At 37.5% G+C, this 18,995-nt stretch overlaps 1 protein-coding gene across 1 annotated transcript in view; it reads left to right on the forward strand.

Annotated features, from left to right (window-relative positions):
- TMEM266 (transmembrane protein 266) overlaps positions 1 to 18,995 on the forward strand; it is a 795,902-nt gene that overhangs the window by 512,788 nt on the left and 264,119 nt on the right. Inside the window, exon 7 of the mRNA XM_044077485.1 lies at positions 16,486 to 16,601. Coding sequence (XP_043933420.1) covers positions 16,486 to 16,601 — 116 coding nt within the window. The remainder of the gene's footprint in view (positions 1 to 16,485; positions 16,602 to 18,995) is intronic.

The raw sequence follows: 18,995 nt of genomic DNA on the forward strand, positions 1-18,995 counted from the left end.
AAGTAGCCACATCATGTATTTCTCCAGTTTTGGGCCTTTCCATTACATGGACAAATGAGATACCTGCTCCTGCTTCTGTTTTATCTACTTCTCTGAGAATCTGTATGATGAACTGAGGAAAAAATGCTTTCATTTCTAGATCAGTCATTGTTTAAAAGGTGTTGGGGAAAGGACCCTTAGTCTGGCCACTACAGTACACTACTTTTCCTGTAACTGTGTGTCTTGAGAGATCTACAACCACTATTGCTTTAAGTCTCATAGGCATGGTATCCTGAAACTGGTCACCTCATCATGAGCAGGTAATGAGCCTGGTATGCCTCACCACTGACACCACTGAAATATTACCTCAATGGTTTTCAGAATTAAGACTGAGGATTCAGTATCTGAAAGATGTGGCAGGTTAGTTAGGAGAGTCAAGTTAACAGCTTCCTAGTCCCTTCTTGTTTTCCCAGTCCTTAGAGGTCAAACAAGACTTGGTCTTTAGTGAGTGGAGAGGAAAAACAATCTGTAGGCCGCAATCCTACCTACTCTAGAGAATGTTATCAAGCTAGGAGTACCCACTACTTTGCTTTAAATGTACAAGAAAAGCTTTGTCCCATAAGTTCCTAATTGCATATTTCTCTTGTATTATCTCTGTCTCATTTTTCCAAAGTTTTTCTTCGATATTACAACATGTTTTGACATAATCCAGTCATGGAAGTTAGTAGACAGAAATGTAACAGACTCCAGCTGAAGTAATGCATTTAACATTCCTAACTAAAGGAAGTAGTTCCAACAAACTGACTGAAATACTGACCTACCTTAAACACGTAAACCAGGCATAATGCTGTGCCACTGAATCATGGTTAAAGCTTAATACATTTCTTCAGTTTCCAATGAATAACTGGTTGTAGTGATGTCCTTTTTGATAGGCCAAACAAAAGAGTAGGAAACGGAGTGCTTGACATAGAGAAAACAGATACAGCCTTCCACTTCCTTGGAAGTGTTTATTTGTTTACTGGAGTGGGTGGGCTGTTTCAATTACTGTTTTCAGCCATGATCTGAGCTCAAAAAGCAAGCATAGACAGTCAAATGTAAGAATAGAAACTATAATGAAACCTTACATAGACAGAAACACACTGCTTTTAAAAGACAAAGCAGTGTTGTAACAGAATGTACACTATAAATAGGTAGAATATGTGGAAACAATAGTAGAAATGAAATATAAATTTAATTATGTACAGTTTTTACACTAAATGTGCACATTTCAATTTGTATGCAGATATCAAAATGAAATGTTGGTTTAAGAAAAGATGGGGTGGAGTGGCCATTGCCTATTCTAACCATCTTACTCCTTCAAGTCTAAACCAGCCCTCTACCTCCTTTTCACCTGCTGAACTCCTGACAGCTAATTTTAAACTTAACAATTACACCACTATCACAGTCATAGCTCTCTGCATTTCCCATGGAGACAACATTACCCTTCTAGAGAACATTCTCTCTTATCTTTCTCAAAACATCCACAATGAAACCATCCTTCTTGGGGATGTAAGCATAAACTGGCTAACTCTGCAGTCCCCAAACACTACTTCATGCATCAACCTACATGGTTTTGTTCAACTAATCTCAACCCCCACCCAGACTAACAAATCACATACCCTCATCTCTCTCATAGAATGGATTTTAGTCTCAGATCCCCACAAATACCTTGATCCCGAGACCCTACCCGATTCCCTAAGTAATCACTCCCCTGTAAAATTTCTTAGATACACTCCTCACTTCACTAGACCTCACGGATATATAACCTGTCGCAAACTATCCACTTTCTGTTCTGAGACTTTTAATGCCCTCCTCTCCAGGATAAACTGGACACATCTAACTCTTCTCCCCATTGATGAAGCTGTCCACTCTTTCAACTCTACCTTCCTTAACATCCTTAACTCGCTTGTTCCACTCTGCACTGTTTGCATCAAATCTAATATATCCCCTTGGCTAACCAATGCCACCCACACCTTAAGGAAAGGTAGACATAGGGCATGAAAAATGTGGGTAAAAACTAAGCTTCCTTCCCAACTGCAAAAATATGAAGAACTAAGAAATCTGGCCAAAAAAACACATCAACAAAGACAAAAAGGACTTCTACTTTAACCCCCCCAACTGCCCAAAGATCAGATCCCAAAAAAATTCTGGAACTCCATAAATCAAATATTGCATCCTGGTAACCCTTCTTCTCCTAACCCCTGCCAAAACAACTTACCAGAAGAAACAGATGCTGAATTGAATTCCTATTTCATTGAATACATATCTAACATGATAAATTCCTTCCCCTCTACTACCAACTCTAATAGCTCTTCCAAATCCTCTCCTACTCTCAACTCTTCTACCACTTTCTCCCTTACAACTGTACTCACTAACTATATAAAATCATCGCTCTCTAAACTTAAACCCTGCTCTTCTGCTGACAGTCTGCATCCCTATTTCCTGCATATTGCTGCTGAATCCCTTTCTCTCCCTGTATCAATCCTAATAAATCACTCCATCTCAGAATCAAAGGTCCCTTCTATCTGTAAAGAATTCTACACCCTACCCATTCACAAAGGAGGTAACGCTGCTGACATCACAAACATCAGACCCATCGCGATCCTCTCACCACTCTCAAAAATACTTGAAAACTGCATACATAACCAAATCATGCAATACCTTCTTCAGGAAAGCTTGCTCATACCCATGCAGCATGGCTTTCACCCTAAACATAGTACTACAACTACCCTTATATTCTTCATTAATACTATTTCTCTTGTCAGAGACAATAATAAACTAGTCTCCTGCCTATTCCTCGACCTGTCAAAAGCCTTTGATACAGTCTCTCACCCTCTTCTACTGAACAAACTGGCTAACCTTAACTTCTCTGCTTCTACTGTTACCTGGTTTTCCAGCTATCTCACTGACCATCTGCAATCAGTGAGATGGCTGTCAGGTTTCTCCCCTCCTCTTCCTGTCAAAATGGATGCCCCCAAGGATCTATACTTGGCCCATTACTTTTCCGCATATTCATAATCTACTCTACACCATGTCCACAGTCATCCCTTATACAGTACCCAGATGACTCTACAGTCATCACCATCGCTGATACTCCCTCTGACCTTATCTCTGCAACTCAAGCACCTTTTAACTCAGTCAAATCCTGGCTCTGTGACAAACAGCTAATTCTAAACCCTAAAAAAAACAAAACTCTTGCTTTTTCTTCCCAAAAACATCACCCACCTTGAATCAACTTTTTCTGTACTGTCCCTCAGTAACACCCCCATTAATGTTGAACCTAGTACAAAACTTCTAGGAGTAACTATAGATGACCAACTTAAGTTTGATTTACAAGTAAATAGCTGCATTAAAAAGACACACCAAAAACTTGGCCTTCTTTATCGAAACAAAAAGTTTCGAACAAACAAAGCAAACGTAACCCTCTTTTATGCGCACTTTCTACCTAGCCTATTATATAGCTGCCAAATTCTTACCAGTCTTAACTCCACACTTCTAACTAAACTAGAATCTACCTACAACAAGGTTACCAGATTCGCTGCACACCAAACTTACAAATTGCATCACTGTCTTTCACTAAGATACTTAAACTGGTTGGAATTACCTCACCAGCTTCATCTCTCTCAGTTACAAATAATTCACTCTGTACTCTACCAGCAATCCTTCTTCCCTAGCCTATCTCTCCTCATCTCTTAATATTCCCCCACTAGGTTTTCATGTAGCTCTGACCTAAACCTGCTACAAATATATAAACCTAGACTAAAACTGTCTGCAATCTCTAAAGCTACAATCCTACCATATCATAGAACAAATTACCATTCGAAATCAGGTCCCTCAAACGTCCAGATCAATTCAATACTGTCACTAGAGAGTACCTACAAACTCACTGGTCCTGCCACTGCACTCATCCTCCTTGAACCGCCTTACTATCTTCTAACACACTGCACTATGTGTTTCCTTACTTAATCTGTCTGATTCACTCTTGCCTCCTAATCATGTCTAATCACCAAAACTACAAATCTTTTCAGCTCTTAACCTCTTTAAAGTCTCACTCTACTTGTCTATATCTCATTTCCACTTCTGATTTCACATATCTCATGAAATAACTATAGATACTATGTGATTTTTGCTGCTTTATTAAACACTTTTGTATTTGAATAATTTCTTTTATTTATGCTTATAAAGATTTTTTGGCTATTATGTTCTGTATAACTGTACTTCACTGTATGTATACACTGTAACCTTCTGAAGCTGTTTATTCTAATTCCTGTATAACAAATTGTAAAACTGAGCTTTTCTCCCCGGGTCTCTGCTGAAAAAGGGCTACTCAGCTCAGATGGACAAACCTGGTCAACAAATGTAAAATAAATAATAAATAAATGATGAGGTTTGCCTCTTCAACCATTATGACAAAATCCTGTGCACGTGTTATTTTTGTAGGTGTTCCTTTAGTGATTTTTCAAGGTTTCCAGGATTTGCTGCGTTCTTGTTATATTTGGGAAGTGGTTCCATACGGTAGGGTTTATCCTACATAGTTGTTTTGAAACAAGAGCAGACTGACATGAGGTTATATCATCTTGACCATCTCTGAGACCGTGGATTTGCTCTTTCAAAGGAAGTTTAAACCTCAAGTGAGATATAGCTTAAATTTATAATTTTGATTAGCAAAGTTCCTACAAGAAGAGTATCCCTGCTTAGGAACTTGGAGACATTTCAGGCTTTTTAGTAGATCATAATAGTATATGCATGAATTGGCCAATAACAGAAGTCTGCATAGTGTTTTTATACATCAGCATGAATCCTTTCACTATTGTATAAGTAGTAAAAAGATAACAATGGGAGGCCATGTTCTAGTACAGTATGTACTACAGCTCTACAGGCACTAGGCGAATGTATATGAGAAATCCTGTAACATATTTTTAGCCAGCATACAACTTTGGCTCTGTCCTTTATATTCATTATTCATACTGATAATGTAATTACCAGAAGGTGATCCAGGTACTTTTATGCATCAGCATTAGGGATGTTATTTATCCTGAATATTTTTAATGAGCGGGGAGGGGTGCTATGTTTGCTAATTTTTGTATTTTGGAAAATAGCATGACATTACTTTTCTGGAAGTTAATTACTAATCTATTTGGGGAGGGCCATGGGCAGAAATTGGTAATTTTTTTTTGCTTGCAGAACTGAATGTGATGTACTAGAGTCAATCAGCAATGTATCACCTGCGTACATGATAATATCAAGAGGGGGTAGGCTAGAAGTAAGACCATTTATAAAGAAAAGAGAGAAAACAGAAGGAGACTTAAGAAAGAGCCTTTGGAGACTCCAGTATTTAGGATCCCATTTGTCAGTAAGAGGCATTGGTATTAACTTGAAAAGTTGTATCTTATAGGAAATCTTGGATCAATATGATGATGTTGCTCCAAAATTAAACTTTAGTAATATCCATAATATAGTACTCAGCATAACAGTTTTGAATGTTCTGATCATGTCTGTATATATAAACCAGCAGTAAAGAAACCTTCACTAATATTGCCTACTGCTACAGATATAATTTGCCATAAGCCTTTTGTAGTGCTAAAGGTATTATGAAAGCTATGTTGATGGTCAAGAAGGTGGCCATATATATTTATAAGCTCAAATAACTGTTTGTACAACAGTTTTTCTAAAATGTTTGCAGTAGGGTACAAATTGAAAATGGGTCTGAAGTTCTTAAATTCAGTGGGAGATTGTACCTTTTGGAATGGTTTGAAGACAGGTGGCATCATTGCAGATGTGAGGGACAAGTTAAAAATTTATTTAAAGTGGCTTAGCAATTTTTTCATCTGCATTTCTAAGAGAGTAGGATGAAGCTTACTGTACTTGCCAGATAAGGAGTCTAGGATTTTTAATTAAGCTTTGGTTTCTTTGGCAGCCATTTGAAAAAAATGGGAGGTTGTAGACTATTCAGCTCGTGTGTACAGCTGGGAGGGAGCATTGCTCATTGGGCTGTGTGTGACAGGTGAGGAAGGAAACTTGTTAGCTAATTTTTATATTGTAAAGATTAGGAAGAACCTGTAATCTTCTACTAAGTTGTATTTTTGATGACAGGGTGATTGCATTCAGTGGCAGAAACGTTTAGCTTTCCCGGAGAAGGTGGCTTGTTCCTATCTTAAGTATTCCAAATCCAAGTGTGTGACCCTCCAGTGGCAATGAAACGAAAAGCAGAGATTCAAAGGAACTTCAAATAAGATGCATTCATAAAAAATAATAAAGTTTATTCCAATGAGTGAGCTTTGCCAAAGGCTTCTTCAGACTCTTAAAACAATGAATAAAACTGTTTGAATCATTTTTAAACCATCCTTAAGCTTCCTATTGGACATTACAAATTGATATGTCACATGTTATCTTGTCTTAAAGGAACAGATACTCAAAAAAGTTAACATAGTTAAATGCAACAATATTTAGAAGGAATACTTCCATCCAAATATACAATTAATGATCAGAATGTCCATGCAAATAAGTAAAAATTATGCTTATACCCTGATACATTCTAAATTATAAAAGGAGCATTGTGCTTGGTCCTATATCATTCTACAATCATTAAAAAACTGTTGCTACATTCATTAAAAACCCTGAACATTCTCTCTCCTCATGGTGTTAAAAACATTAAAATCCTTAGATAAACAGGAAGTTTTATCGCGTTTCAATATCTAGCATCTCTACTAAGATAGTGGTGTGTCGAATGCAACTTTGCATATATCAGGTTAAAAAATAATATAGCGAGAACTCTGTACTAAAATTTACCACAAAACAACATAGCGAATATAATGTATTTCGATGTGCCTCATCAAGGAGTCAGACCTCATCATATCGGTGAAAGGCTGTTGTCCAAGATTAAAAAATTCCACAAATAGGAACCTCTTAGATTCCACGTAAAACAAACTGTTTACAAGTTTTAAAGTGCCGTGTGCTGTAGGAACTCTGAATGCAATTGAGTACAACCTAACTTCATGCGCTATGGTAACTCAACGTGCGGTGAGCACGTTCTAAGCATCTAAGTACTGAACAACAGAAACAATGTTTAAGTTTCTAAGAAAAAAGGTGAGCCTATATTCGTGCTGTCCTGTGCCTAAAATAGACAGTATTTGTAAGCACGATTATGCCCTAGAAGCATATATTGATCACAAAGTGTCACTATTTAAAACAATGAAACGTGTACATATTAATGAGTACACTTATTAAAGTGTTCGCTGAACATGGCAGAGATGGCATTAACTAATACAAAATAAAAAGATAAAAACAGATAAATAGTGGAATGCTAGGCGTAACACATAAAAATTGACACAATAAAGCTTGAAATTAGCACAAAGCACACATATAATAATACCTAAGTATAAAGCTCCATAGATGATAGGGTCCCTAACTAGTAAATAAGCAACTACTTCTATGTACATAGTTGCTGCTAAATATAACAATATTCTAAGTTAAAAGGTCAAATGAAAATGTGAAGAGATAAACAATCAACAATACTAAGCCTGTACCTAATGATAAAACAAAACTATCTATTGATGTATGGGGTACCTAGCTCAGTCGTAAAATAAATTCCAGCTACAGTGAACAAATATATAGACGTATATGCATGCTTGTATATACATGTGTATATATTTACACACATGCATGTGTAAACTATGCCCAATAACCACTAATATATTGAGGTGGTGATAGGAGGGGATGAAAAACATACTAGTATGTGAGGTATGGGCTCAGAAGTAAGGCTAAAACAAGAAAGCCGAACATATCCAAAGGTCCATCAGTTCCTGGGATTTGATACTAAGAACACATCTACTTGTGGCTATAAAGCTCAGAACATTAATACTATGAAAATAATTATATTCAGTCTACAAGGACTGATTCTTACACTGATTTACTATAAGAGTGACATCAATACGTAGTTTTAAAATTACCTTTGGCTTTTTGAGCTATCTTAAGTATGTTGATTTAACATGGTTGGTTGCAGACCTAGTCAACTGTCTTTATTTAAAGTCATTAAGTGGTGCTTGCATTCAGGCTTTCTATGGATTGCCTCTCTGCTTCTCCATATTGTGAATATCTACAGTACTTTAGGGAATGCACCTTCTGCATGTGAGGAAGGGAACAGGTAATCCTATAGTCAGGTGGAGATGGAGGGAAAATGAGTGAGGGTAGTGTTTGACAGAGTATGCAGGGGACCAGTCCATACAATTGAGGTGTGCATCAAGGACAGCAAGTTCATGCTGTGGACATGGTCTACCTATAGTAATCTGAAGAGGAGGTTTTATTGTTCTGAAGGACAGGACAGTGATCACTTAAGCTATTTAAAATGACGTTGATGTGTTAAGCACCTGTTTTACATAGGTGAGAAGATAACCAGGGTGGAGCCTTTCCCTGTTTGTGTATTTGACATAATAAGGACATTTACTAATCACTTAAGATTGAACTGGTGTAACATTCTTCTCATTTTATTGGCATCTGATCTTATGGCACTGAACTTGAAATCATCTAATATAACACTATTTTTTGGAGATGCCATTTGGAAAAATTTCATGAAGGGTGTATTGTATGGTTGAGACTGAAGAAGGGGGTAGTATATTCACTCCAGCTGTAAAAAGATAAGCATATATTCCAATCAGCAAATGTTGTAGTACCCAATTAGGAATCTTAAGATAAATGACAACCCCCAATACCCATTACTCCCCCCTCACACATCCATAGGTGACCACCCCCCACCCTTGGCTCTCCCTACACTTTCCACATTACCTTTCTGATACTCTTGTTTTAATCATAAGCTTTTTTGTGCATTTGTTCAATACCTCCTACCTGGGCAAGACTGCACTCTAGTAAATGTGAAGGGAAATAATTAAGATGGTGGTGTGGTGCCACTCAGACATGAGATTCCAGGTGTCCTGAGGTGCGTCTTATTTTTGTTTTTAAAACAACCTCTTCATTCAAAGATGGCCTGAGAAAAGTATAAATTGTACTCAAGCTTTCCTTACTTGCATCCTTTTAACACACCCTTGATTTATCACATACTATAGTAACTGATTTAAGCCAGAGGTATGAGATGAATTTTAGATCTTTGTGGTCTGCTAAATATCCAGAAGCTCTAAGGTCTTGGATATTCTGTGATGCATTTATGCCTTTCACCCTTTGCTACCTAGAAGAGTTATATATAAACCTGGGAATACCATGTCTGTCCACACATAAAAGCCGTGGTTTTATGCTTTACACGAGACACACACACACACACACACACACACACACACACACACACACACACACACACACACACACACACACACACACACACACACACACAGACACACACACACTGACACTGCATCTTCTTATAGATGTGGCTTCTCAAGGTAGGACTGGTATGTGTGTGAAATGTTACTGCACATGACAAGGCAAGTTTATCACAAGATTCACAAACAAATACACAGATCTCTTAGAGGCAGATTACGAGAAGGCCAGTGTACCTACAATATGTTTTTAGGGTGTTTGAGGAAATCAGTATACAGGGATAAACCCACAGAGAGATGTTAAGGGCATGCAGACTCCACAACCAGGGACTTAAACAGTGCCAAGCTGTGTATTCCCTGCACCATTGTACCAATAAGTAGTTGCTTTCATGCACATCCTGCTTCAGCCAGGCCACCAAAGACAGCCACGTTATCACTTGCAATGCTGATCTGTGTAATGGAAAGTGAAAGAAAATATGGCCAACTTGTTACTCGTAAATACACCGCATTTCCATCACCCCCCCACACACATGCACACACACACACACACACACACACATACTCACAAGCATAAGTCACAGTAGTACTAGTTGCACACATAGTTCACCAAATCCAGTACACTGTGTAACACCACTTCTGCCACGCCAGATCACAGATTGTTTAGCGGTGGTAAGATTACAGCAGGGTTAAGCCACATTTATTTACAGACAGTCATGGAATGCATACACTTCAGACACCAGACTGTGGTAAAAAAATAAATAAATAACTAAAAATAATAAAGTTATAGTAATGTACTTAAAGTTTGTTTTTCACAAATACACAGTAATTGCAGTGAAGTAGTTACACACATATACATTATATATATATATATATATATATATATATATATATATATATATATATACATAGCGATACGTGTGTGTGTGTGTGTATATATATATATATATATATATATATATATATATATATATATATATATATATATATATATATATATATATATATATATATATATATATATATATATATATATATATAGATATATATATATGTATATATATATATATATATACATATATATATATATATATATATATATATATATGCATACATATGTATTTATTTTATTTATTTATTTACTTTTGTTACCGGGTAGTGTCCGACTGGACTCAAAGCCCATTTCAGGAAGAAAAGATCTATAAGTAAAACATAATAGATAACAAAGTATTATAATGATTTACAACTTATAAATACATAATAAAGTTACACAAAGTAAATAAGAAGCAGGAAGTTAAACAAAGTAAATACAACAACAAAGAAAAAAATACAAAGATACCAAACACTAGTTAAATAAGAAACTAGCATATAACTGTTCACTGAAATACTTAAGTATGGTTTGGCTGTTTTATTATAGCATGATTCAAGTTGAGTGAGTTCAGGCTTTTGTAAGTTAGTAAAGATTTGTGATGAGTACAGCAGAGTGGAAAAAAGAAATGATCTGGCTGAAGCTAGTCTAGAGGCATCTGTGAGATAGGATTTGACTCTAGAGAGCTGACCTAATTTTATATGATTTTTTTATAGTTATTGCTATCTGTTTGTCAAATTTTAGTTGATTGTCTAGTGTGACACCAAGAAGTTTGGTGTTATCTACTGATTCAATAGAAGTTTGGTTAGAGGAATAGATGGTAAATGAAGGGTATTTAGATGCTGACTTATTTTTGGAGAATACCATGAGTTTATTTTTTTTAGGACTGAGAATGAGTTCATTATGTGCCAGGTAGGTTTCCATGTCATGCAGTGCTTTTTCTTGTTTTTCTTGGAGTTCAAGGGAGGTGAGAGCAGAGAAGATGAGGGAGGTGTCATCTGCATATTGGATAATGGTAGCAAACTTAGTAGTGGTATGCAGGGTATTTGTATATATGGAAAAAAGAAGGGGGCCTAAAATAGAGCCTTGAGGTACACCTATTAAGATAGGGAGGAGGGGGAGAGGTTAGTAGCCCATTTGGTAGATTATCTATTGGAGAGGTAACTATGAAACCAGTGTAGGGATGTGGAACTAAGGTTATATGCAGCAAGCTTATTGAGGAGTTTTTGGTGAGTGACAGTGTCAAAGGCTTTTGACATGTCCAGAAAGACAGAAGAGACAAAGAGGCCATTGTTTTTAAGGAGGTTAACAGTATCAATTAAACTAATCAAGGCAGTACTGGTACTGTGCTTGGGCCTGAATCCATGCTGCAAATTGGAAAACATATTGTTATTCAGCGGTGGTGCAGCGGTAGCATTGTTGCCTCACAGCAAGAGGTTCTCCCGTTTGATTCTCAGCTAGTGTGCAGGGAGTGCCTTCTGTGTGGAGTCTACATGTCCTCCCCGCAGGTCGAGTGGCATTCCAAAAGACATGCATGAATGGGCGTGCCTTCGTTGAAGGTTGGGCGTCGAGCTGGCAACTCGGCACCGTGAAAATCTACTGCCGATCATTAGCGGACCAGAGTTCCACTGTGGCGACCCCTAACAGGGAAAAGCCAAAAGACAACAACATTGTTATTCATTAAATTATCAGTAAGTTAGCAGTGGATGCATTTTTCTAAGATTTTGGCTAGGGAGATAGAAGAGCAGTTGGACGATAGTTGGAAAGGTCGGTAGAATGGCCACCTTTATGGAGTGGTATGATGTGAAAGATTTTCCAGATATAGGGGATATAGCTCTCAGAGATAGAATGATTAATTAGTATGGAAACTGGATAGCAGATAGCTGAAGCATCTAGTTTTAAAAATTCATTAGGAAGAAGATCAGCAGAAGGAGATGAGGGTTTCAACTTGGTGAGAAGCATTTTGATAGAGCTAGTTTGGACATGTAGAAATGTGAAAGGGTTTGGGGAATTATTGGGATTAGGTATGGTTAGAGGTTTGATTTGCTTATATTGTTAGAGGGATTCTACAGAGTTGATGAGATGTGAGTTAATTGTGTAGAAATGCTATCTGTAGTATTACAGGTAGTAGGGGATGGGGTGAAAGGTTTGTCAGGTTTCAGGAGGTGATTAATGCTTTGCCAGAATTTTTTTGGTTTATGTATGTATTCTTGTTGGGATTTGAGGAAGAAGGACTTTTTATCAAGAATAATCTGTTTCTTGGCTAGGTTCCAAAGTTGTTTGCATGCTAGAAGGTCAAAAATATTATTAATTAAGTGGTAGGTAAACCAGGATTTGTCACGCTGTTTGGGTAGAGTTTTGGTGCCAGAAGTAAGCCAGGGTGCGCATTTAGATTTGGTGCGAATTTTTCTAAAGGGAGTCATACTGTTAAGAATATTTAAAAAAGATTGTTAAAGTATTGGACTGCTAAGTCAAGTTGGAGAGTTTCTAGGGGTTTCCAATCTTACTGTTTAAGAAGGGTGTTAAATAAAGAAGGAGAAAAGTTTCTCATGTTATGCATAAGTTTAAAGGTAATATAGTTGGGGTTATGCAATTTTTTTGTGAGGATGAAAGTAGATAAAGGATCACTAAATGTGTCAGGCAGGCAACCAGCTGTATCTGAAAAGATAGATTTATTGATGAGAATCCATTCAAGGATAGACTGCTTGTTAGAAAGTTTATCAAAATGGGTAGGAGATTGAATAATTTGGGTGTAATTATAAAGATTGATAAAGTTAGATGAGTTATTAGAACAGCATGTATGCCAGTGAAGACTGAGATCACCAAGAGCTATGTTTTCTTGAGTGAAATTGGAAGATATCCAGAACAAGAGGTTTTCTATTATTGTTAGAGTGTTGCCAGGAGGGATGTAGGTTGCTATGATGTTTAGGGTTTTGTGGGTGTTAACAATGAGGCGTGCAACTATTAGTTCAATGTTAGGGAGTTCTGGGAGGGAGAAGTTAATTTGCTCTAGTTTAAAGGTGCCTTTGAAAAAGATAGCAAGCCCACCACCATGTTTTACTTTTCTATCATGTTGAATGATGTTGTAGCCAGTAGGCAATATCTCGTTGTTATTAATATATGGTTTGAGCCAGGTTTCAGTTACGATGGCGATATCAGGGGAGTATAAAGCAATAGCAGTATGAAAGTGATGAAGTTTATTTAGAATGCTGCTTATGTTAAGATTGATAAGGAGTAGATCAGAATTGTTAGATTTGGTATCTGGTGGGAAGATGGGGTTGTTGCTGAGCTGCTGAAAATGTGTGGTGAAGGAGGAGTGAAAGGACCAGGATTGGGATGGATGTCATCACGCAATTTAACACTAGTTAGTGAGTGAAGAAAAGACACACGCACCTTCTTAAAATCCCCACCGCATTCTACTGTTTGCCTCAATATTTTGGTACTTACGTGCTTTCCCTAATACCTCCTATGTTTCGTCGGTTTGGATACTACATCCTTATTTATTCCCAAAAAAAACTCACTCACCCCACATTTTTTCCTGTCATATGTTCTGAAATAACGAATTTAAAAAAAATATAAAATGTCTTCTACAATGCATCATGCTGACTGACTCATATTCAGTCCACCAAATCATTCTTCTCAGGTCACAATCTGTCTACTAATGAAGTTCATTTAACCTTCTTAATTACACAAAAAAGCTTAAAAGCTGATATGCCCCATAGTATCTCTCAACCTTCCATAATTTTATTTCATTTTTGCTCTGTCCTTCATAAAACTTTTGAATTTTTAGTAAATAAACAAGAATTATAATCAGTTAACAATGACAGACATTAAATTTTCATGTGTGTTATCATTCAGAAAACAAATGCTGATGTAAAACTGTCCATTACCTTGCAGTGTCCAAAATTTCTGGACTATCAGCTTAGTCCCACCCACCATAGTTTAGACAACCAATCACAAAAGCTTTGAGACTTCAGAGGCTGTGTGATTTCTTGCCTAGATCACATTGAGGGGATTCAGCAGAAATCCCATAACCAAAGCAGAGTGTAACACTTTCTTTACAGGACACAGTCATCTTTCAGAAAAGATGCTTTTACTTAGTGAAAGAGGAGAAAAGGTGCAAATGCACCCCTGTTTGAGTGACATACAAAGTGTCCCACCTAGGTCACCTTTGCCTAAGGCTGAGCATGTCTTCCACACAAACTGATAAAAATAGAAGTAAAAAGTATTGTCACTGTATAGAGGTTCAAGCTATCAGTCAGATAAAATGATAAAGTAATAGATCATCCTATCTGCCACCTAAACAGATGGTGAAAATAAAAGTAATAGAACTCCTTTGTCAGCTTTTCCCACACTGAGATAGAGTGTCAATCTTGTGTTATTTGGGACGCAGACAGGGCTTTATCCTTCTATATCGCACAGCTAACTTTCCTTTACTGTTGATTTTTGTCAGACGCATACATATTCACTGGCTGTTATTATTCAGCTTTTAAAATTATTCCACATCAAAACACTGCTAAACTCAAAAGTAAAATATATAATATTTTCAGGACCGATGGGGCCTTCACTGAAACTTGCCTGGGCCTCCCCAGGGAGGCTGGACTTGCCAGCTGACAGACATCTAATTTGTTTGCACTGTCTACTTGCACTGTTTTCATTAAACTGGTATTTTCCCGCTGAGTTAGTGTGTTTTACAGAGTGTGGCTATTGCATCCACTTCAGTTTTGCATCCACCTCAAACAGTTTATTATGAACAAAGCTTATGTGCATACCCAGGTATAAACATCACTGCACAGCTGTGCAGATGACTGATTCCCATTCAATCGCTGATGCATATCCTATCTGTTTTATAATATACAGACTTGTAAAAAGTAATGCCTCCTGCTTGCACATCATTGCAGCTGCCTCGTACCAGATTCAAAGCTGTTCTTCATCCCAAAATTAACAAGAATGATAAGGCCTTTTCCATTCAAGGTGTTAAGATACAGATCTTGTCACCCTATTACAATCACTCTGCAGAAGACCTATCTTTTACGTCCTTTTTAAAGCATTTCTCAAATCAGAGAGGTGTTTATGCCTTTTGTAATTAAATTCACAGCCACAGCTGTACACTGATGACTGTCTCTCTCCTTCTTAAATGTTCCAGTAATTGTGACTGATGTGCTATCATTCATGTTTTCTCTACACTAATATGTAAAATTTTGAACTAAGTACCTGTATTTCTTAGCTGATTAATTACTTTCACCAAGTGTGGATTTATAATTCTCAGACCTTCATATCCAAGTTGCCGAAAACACTTGCCTCTAACTTCATGTCAGGGAGTAGCCTTTTTTTTTGCAATTATTTGACAAATGTGGAATTTATTATATTAGAAGGAGTGGGGTGTAAATAGTCTTTTACTTGGGGCTGTACATCAGCATTTTTAGCTGTTTTCTGAGTCTAGTTGACTGCATTTCCTAGTTTGTTTAATTAAATATCACTTGATCACTTTGTAAATATTTAAGCCCTTTCTGATGTTTAGCTCAGTTTAGCTTTATCCTTGGGCAGCATGCTTTACCCCATATGCTGTTCTCCACATCCTCAACCTAAAGTTGACATCTTATCCCAATTATACTGCAGTATGTATATGGTATGTGTATAATAAAACCTGAACAGGGACTGTGTTGTGCTACAGATATACTGCTTTGGTGTTTGGATGCCAAACATGAGGCAAACAGTCGTATTTGTTATCTTTATCATTGTCTTAGGGTTTGTCTTGTTTCTCCATAGCTTCACCTAGGGAATTTTGCACAACTACTCACCTTATTCCAGAAGGGAGAAAAATAACACCTTATGGGGCTCACTTGTTCTTCTCATAGCTAATTCTACACTGTTTCCTGACCCAGTGATCTCAGTGTTGTCACACAAGAGACACATGTTTGGAATGGATTTATAAGAATAGGATTTGAATAATCACATCTTCTTTTTGTACCTTGCCAGTGTTAAACCAGCCACACATACATACGCATTTTGGAGCTGTGTTTCACAATGAGAGGTATTTATATTTCCTTGTTACCTGACTTATCAAAACATGTTTTATTGGCTGATTCTAGTATACATGAAATATTACAAAACACATAGTCGTACTGAAGTACTGCGTAACATTCTCCTTTACTTTATTCTGGTTCATGTCCTTTAATTTAGCATCCATGCACTGCATTGTATGTATTATAGAAATATAATTGTATAAACAAATTACAAATAAATGGCTGTGAACAGTATGCATATCTGTGCTGGATAAACAAATAAATGAAATGACTCCCCCCAAACTTGATTGCCCTCTCTCCTTTGTTTCAGCTTATGTTCTCCCACTGAAGGTAGAACTGGAACTTGTCATTCAGCAGTACGAAAAGGCAAAGGCCACTCAAGAGGAACAGCTAGAGCGCCTGACCCAGATCTGTCAAGACCAAGCAGTAACTCTCATTTAAAATCACTATTATAATTATAAATTATTAATTCTGATCAGTAAGTCTAATGAATTATATGAAGTGTTATGAACTGTAGCAATTCTGGAAACACCAGGATCCTGAGTTCACTTACATGTGCATCTGTCACCGATATTCATATACTGCAGGTGAAGTGAGAAGTTGTGAAAAAAAATTATTGTATTAGAAAGAACTGGTCTGCAGAGAAAAGGCAAACTGCTGATTCAGAAATAACTGAGCAGTATTCATGCACATGTGATAGGTTACTGCATACAAAAGGAGAAAGAAGATGAATATAACATATGCAGATGCGTTTCACTGCATTAAATAACAACATTTCAGAGAAAAGTATAATGCCTGACAGAGCTGCACAAATCTATGGCAATACATCACAGCTGCAGGCTAAAAACTGCAGAGGAGCACACCTAGAGAGATTATCCGTGTCTCTTTACTATAGACAAGAGCAAGATTGCAAATATGCATCTACATTGCAGCTCTGATGCAGTGTCTGTCTCTCTCTATAAATACATATACACATCAGTCTACACTAATATGCAAAATTTTGAGAGTGGGGTCTGTGATATGCATGTGTGTGTGTGTGTCTGTCTGTGTGTGTGTGTGTGTGTGTGTGTGTGTGTGTGTGTGTGTGTGTGCGTGTGTGTGTGTGTGTGTGTGTGTGTGTGTGTGTGTGTGTGTGTGTGTGTGTGTGTGTGTGTGTGTGTGTGTGTGTGTGTGTGTGTGTGTGTGTGTGTGTGTGTGTGTGTGTGTGTGTGTGTGTGTATTTGAATGTGTGCATTGTGTATGGGAGAGTGAATGGGAGGATGTTTCTGCATTCACTATGTAGATGCCAACACTGTCAACTACTGCAGGGAAGTACATATATAGATATATATAAACGTGTAATGGATTACCATAAAATCAAGCTCCAGTTTTTGATAGATTACTACAGAGATGTAACTGCTTTACTAAGACTTTTTCAGAACTGTAATAATTAAAAGTAAGCAAGTCTTATAAATATATTCATATAGCACACATGACATGAAACCATCCAGTTATAACACATTATCTAAATTTAAAATCAATTTTAATTCTCATGTGATCATTTAAATGAGGGTAATTCCTTACGTTAAACAGCTGCTACCGAGCAAGTTCTTTGTATTCTACATAGTAATCCCAACCTGACTCCACATTTAAAAGAATTGCATACAGCAGACTCAAATCTCTTAAAACTACTGTGTGTTCCAGCATGTATAAATAGAACATTATTAGAATTTCTGCTTCTGATAGCATAACAATGGGGGAAATTCATAAACATTACAAAAGGTCTACACCTTAAAAATGAACACGTCTTATAAAGACTTGGGCTCTCTCCACAGCTAAATATGCTCCCCAAACCAGAACTGCCTCCAAAAGGTATCTACTTTCTCAGCAATTGATAGAATCACTCAGCTATGTAGATTAGCGCGACCATTACTTGTATCTCGTGGTAATCACAGCTGAAGTAAGGACTGGAGAGCTTCGCAGGACAGTAGGGTTAGGATGTGTGTGCGTGAATTAAGGGAGGGCAGCATGTGTGAGTGTATGTCTATACATATCTGCCCTGGGGGGGTAGTGAGGGGTTAGGTTAGGGATGTGAGAGAATGCCATAGGGTGAGAAGGGGGCTGTTTTCTGTGTGTTGGGGATGTTAGGAGGCTGCCATACATTCATACACCTCTACACTAATGTGCACAGCCTGCAACATTGGATGGGGAGAACACTCAGCACCAGGGAAAACATCTAGAATTCATGCCTGAGAAGCACTTAGTACAGGGATTGGAGGTGGGGGTGATCCACAGGACATCAAGGCATTACCTTTACTTGTCATATTATAATAGCACTTAAACATAATGGTGGGGGAACCACAGGGCACCAGGGCATTACTTTTACGTGTCATATTATAATGGCACTTAAACATTATGATGAGGGAACCATGGGACACTAGGGCATTACCTTTACTTGTCATATTATAATGGCACAAACATTGTGATGGGGGGAACCACAGGACACCAGGGCATTACCTTTATTTGTCATATTATAATGGTATTTAAACATTATGATAGGGGGGACTACTGGACACCAGGGGGATAGCATGCACATACTAAAGGCTATGGTGTGTGTAACTAATATGTGGCATGATTGACTGACTAACTGAAAACTTCTGTGATATATGAAGGCAGGAAAAGGAGACATCAGGGACCTTCATACAACCCCGGGACAAGCGTGGGGTCTGTGGTATGCATGTGTGTGTGTGTGTGTTTGTGTGTGTGTGTGTGTGTGTGTGTGTGTGTGTGTGTGTGTGTGTGTGTGTGTGTGTGTGTGTGTGTGTGTGTGTGTGTGTGTGT

This window comes from Protopterus annectens, chromosome 7.part0 (assembly GCF_019279795.1).
Source record: "Protopterus annectens isolate FY-2018-M chromosome 7.part0, PAN1.0, whole genome shotgun sequence".
Lineage (NCBI taxonomy): Eukaryota > Metazoa > Chordata > Ceratodontiformes > Protopteridae > Protopterus > Protopterus annectens.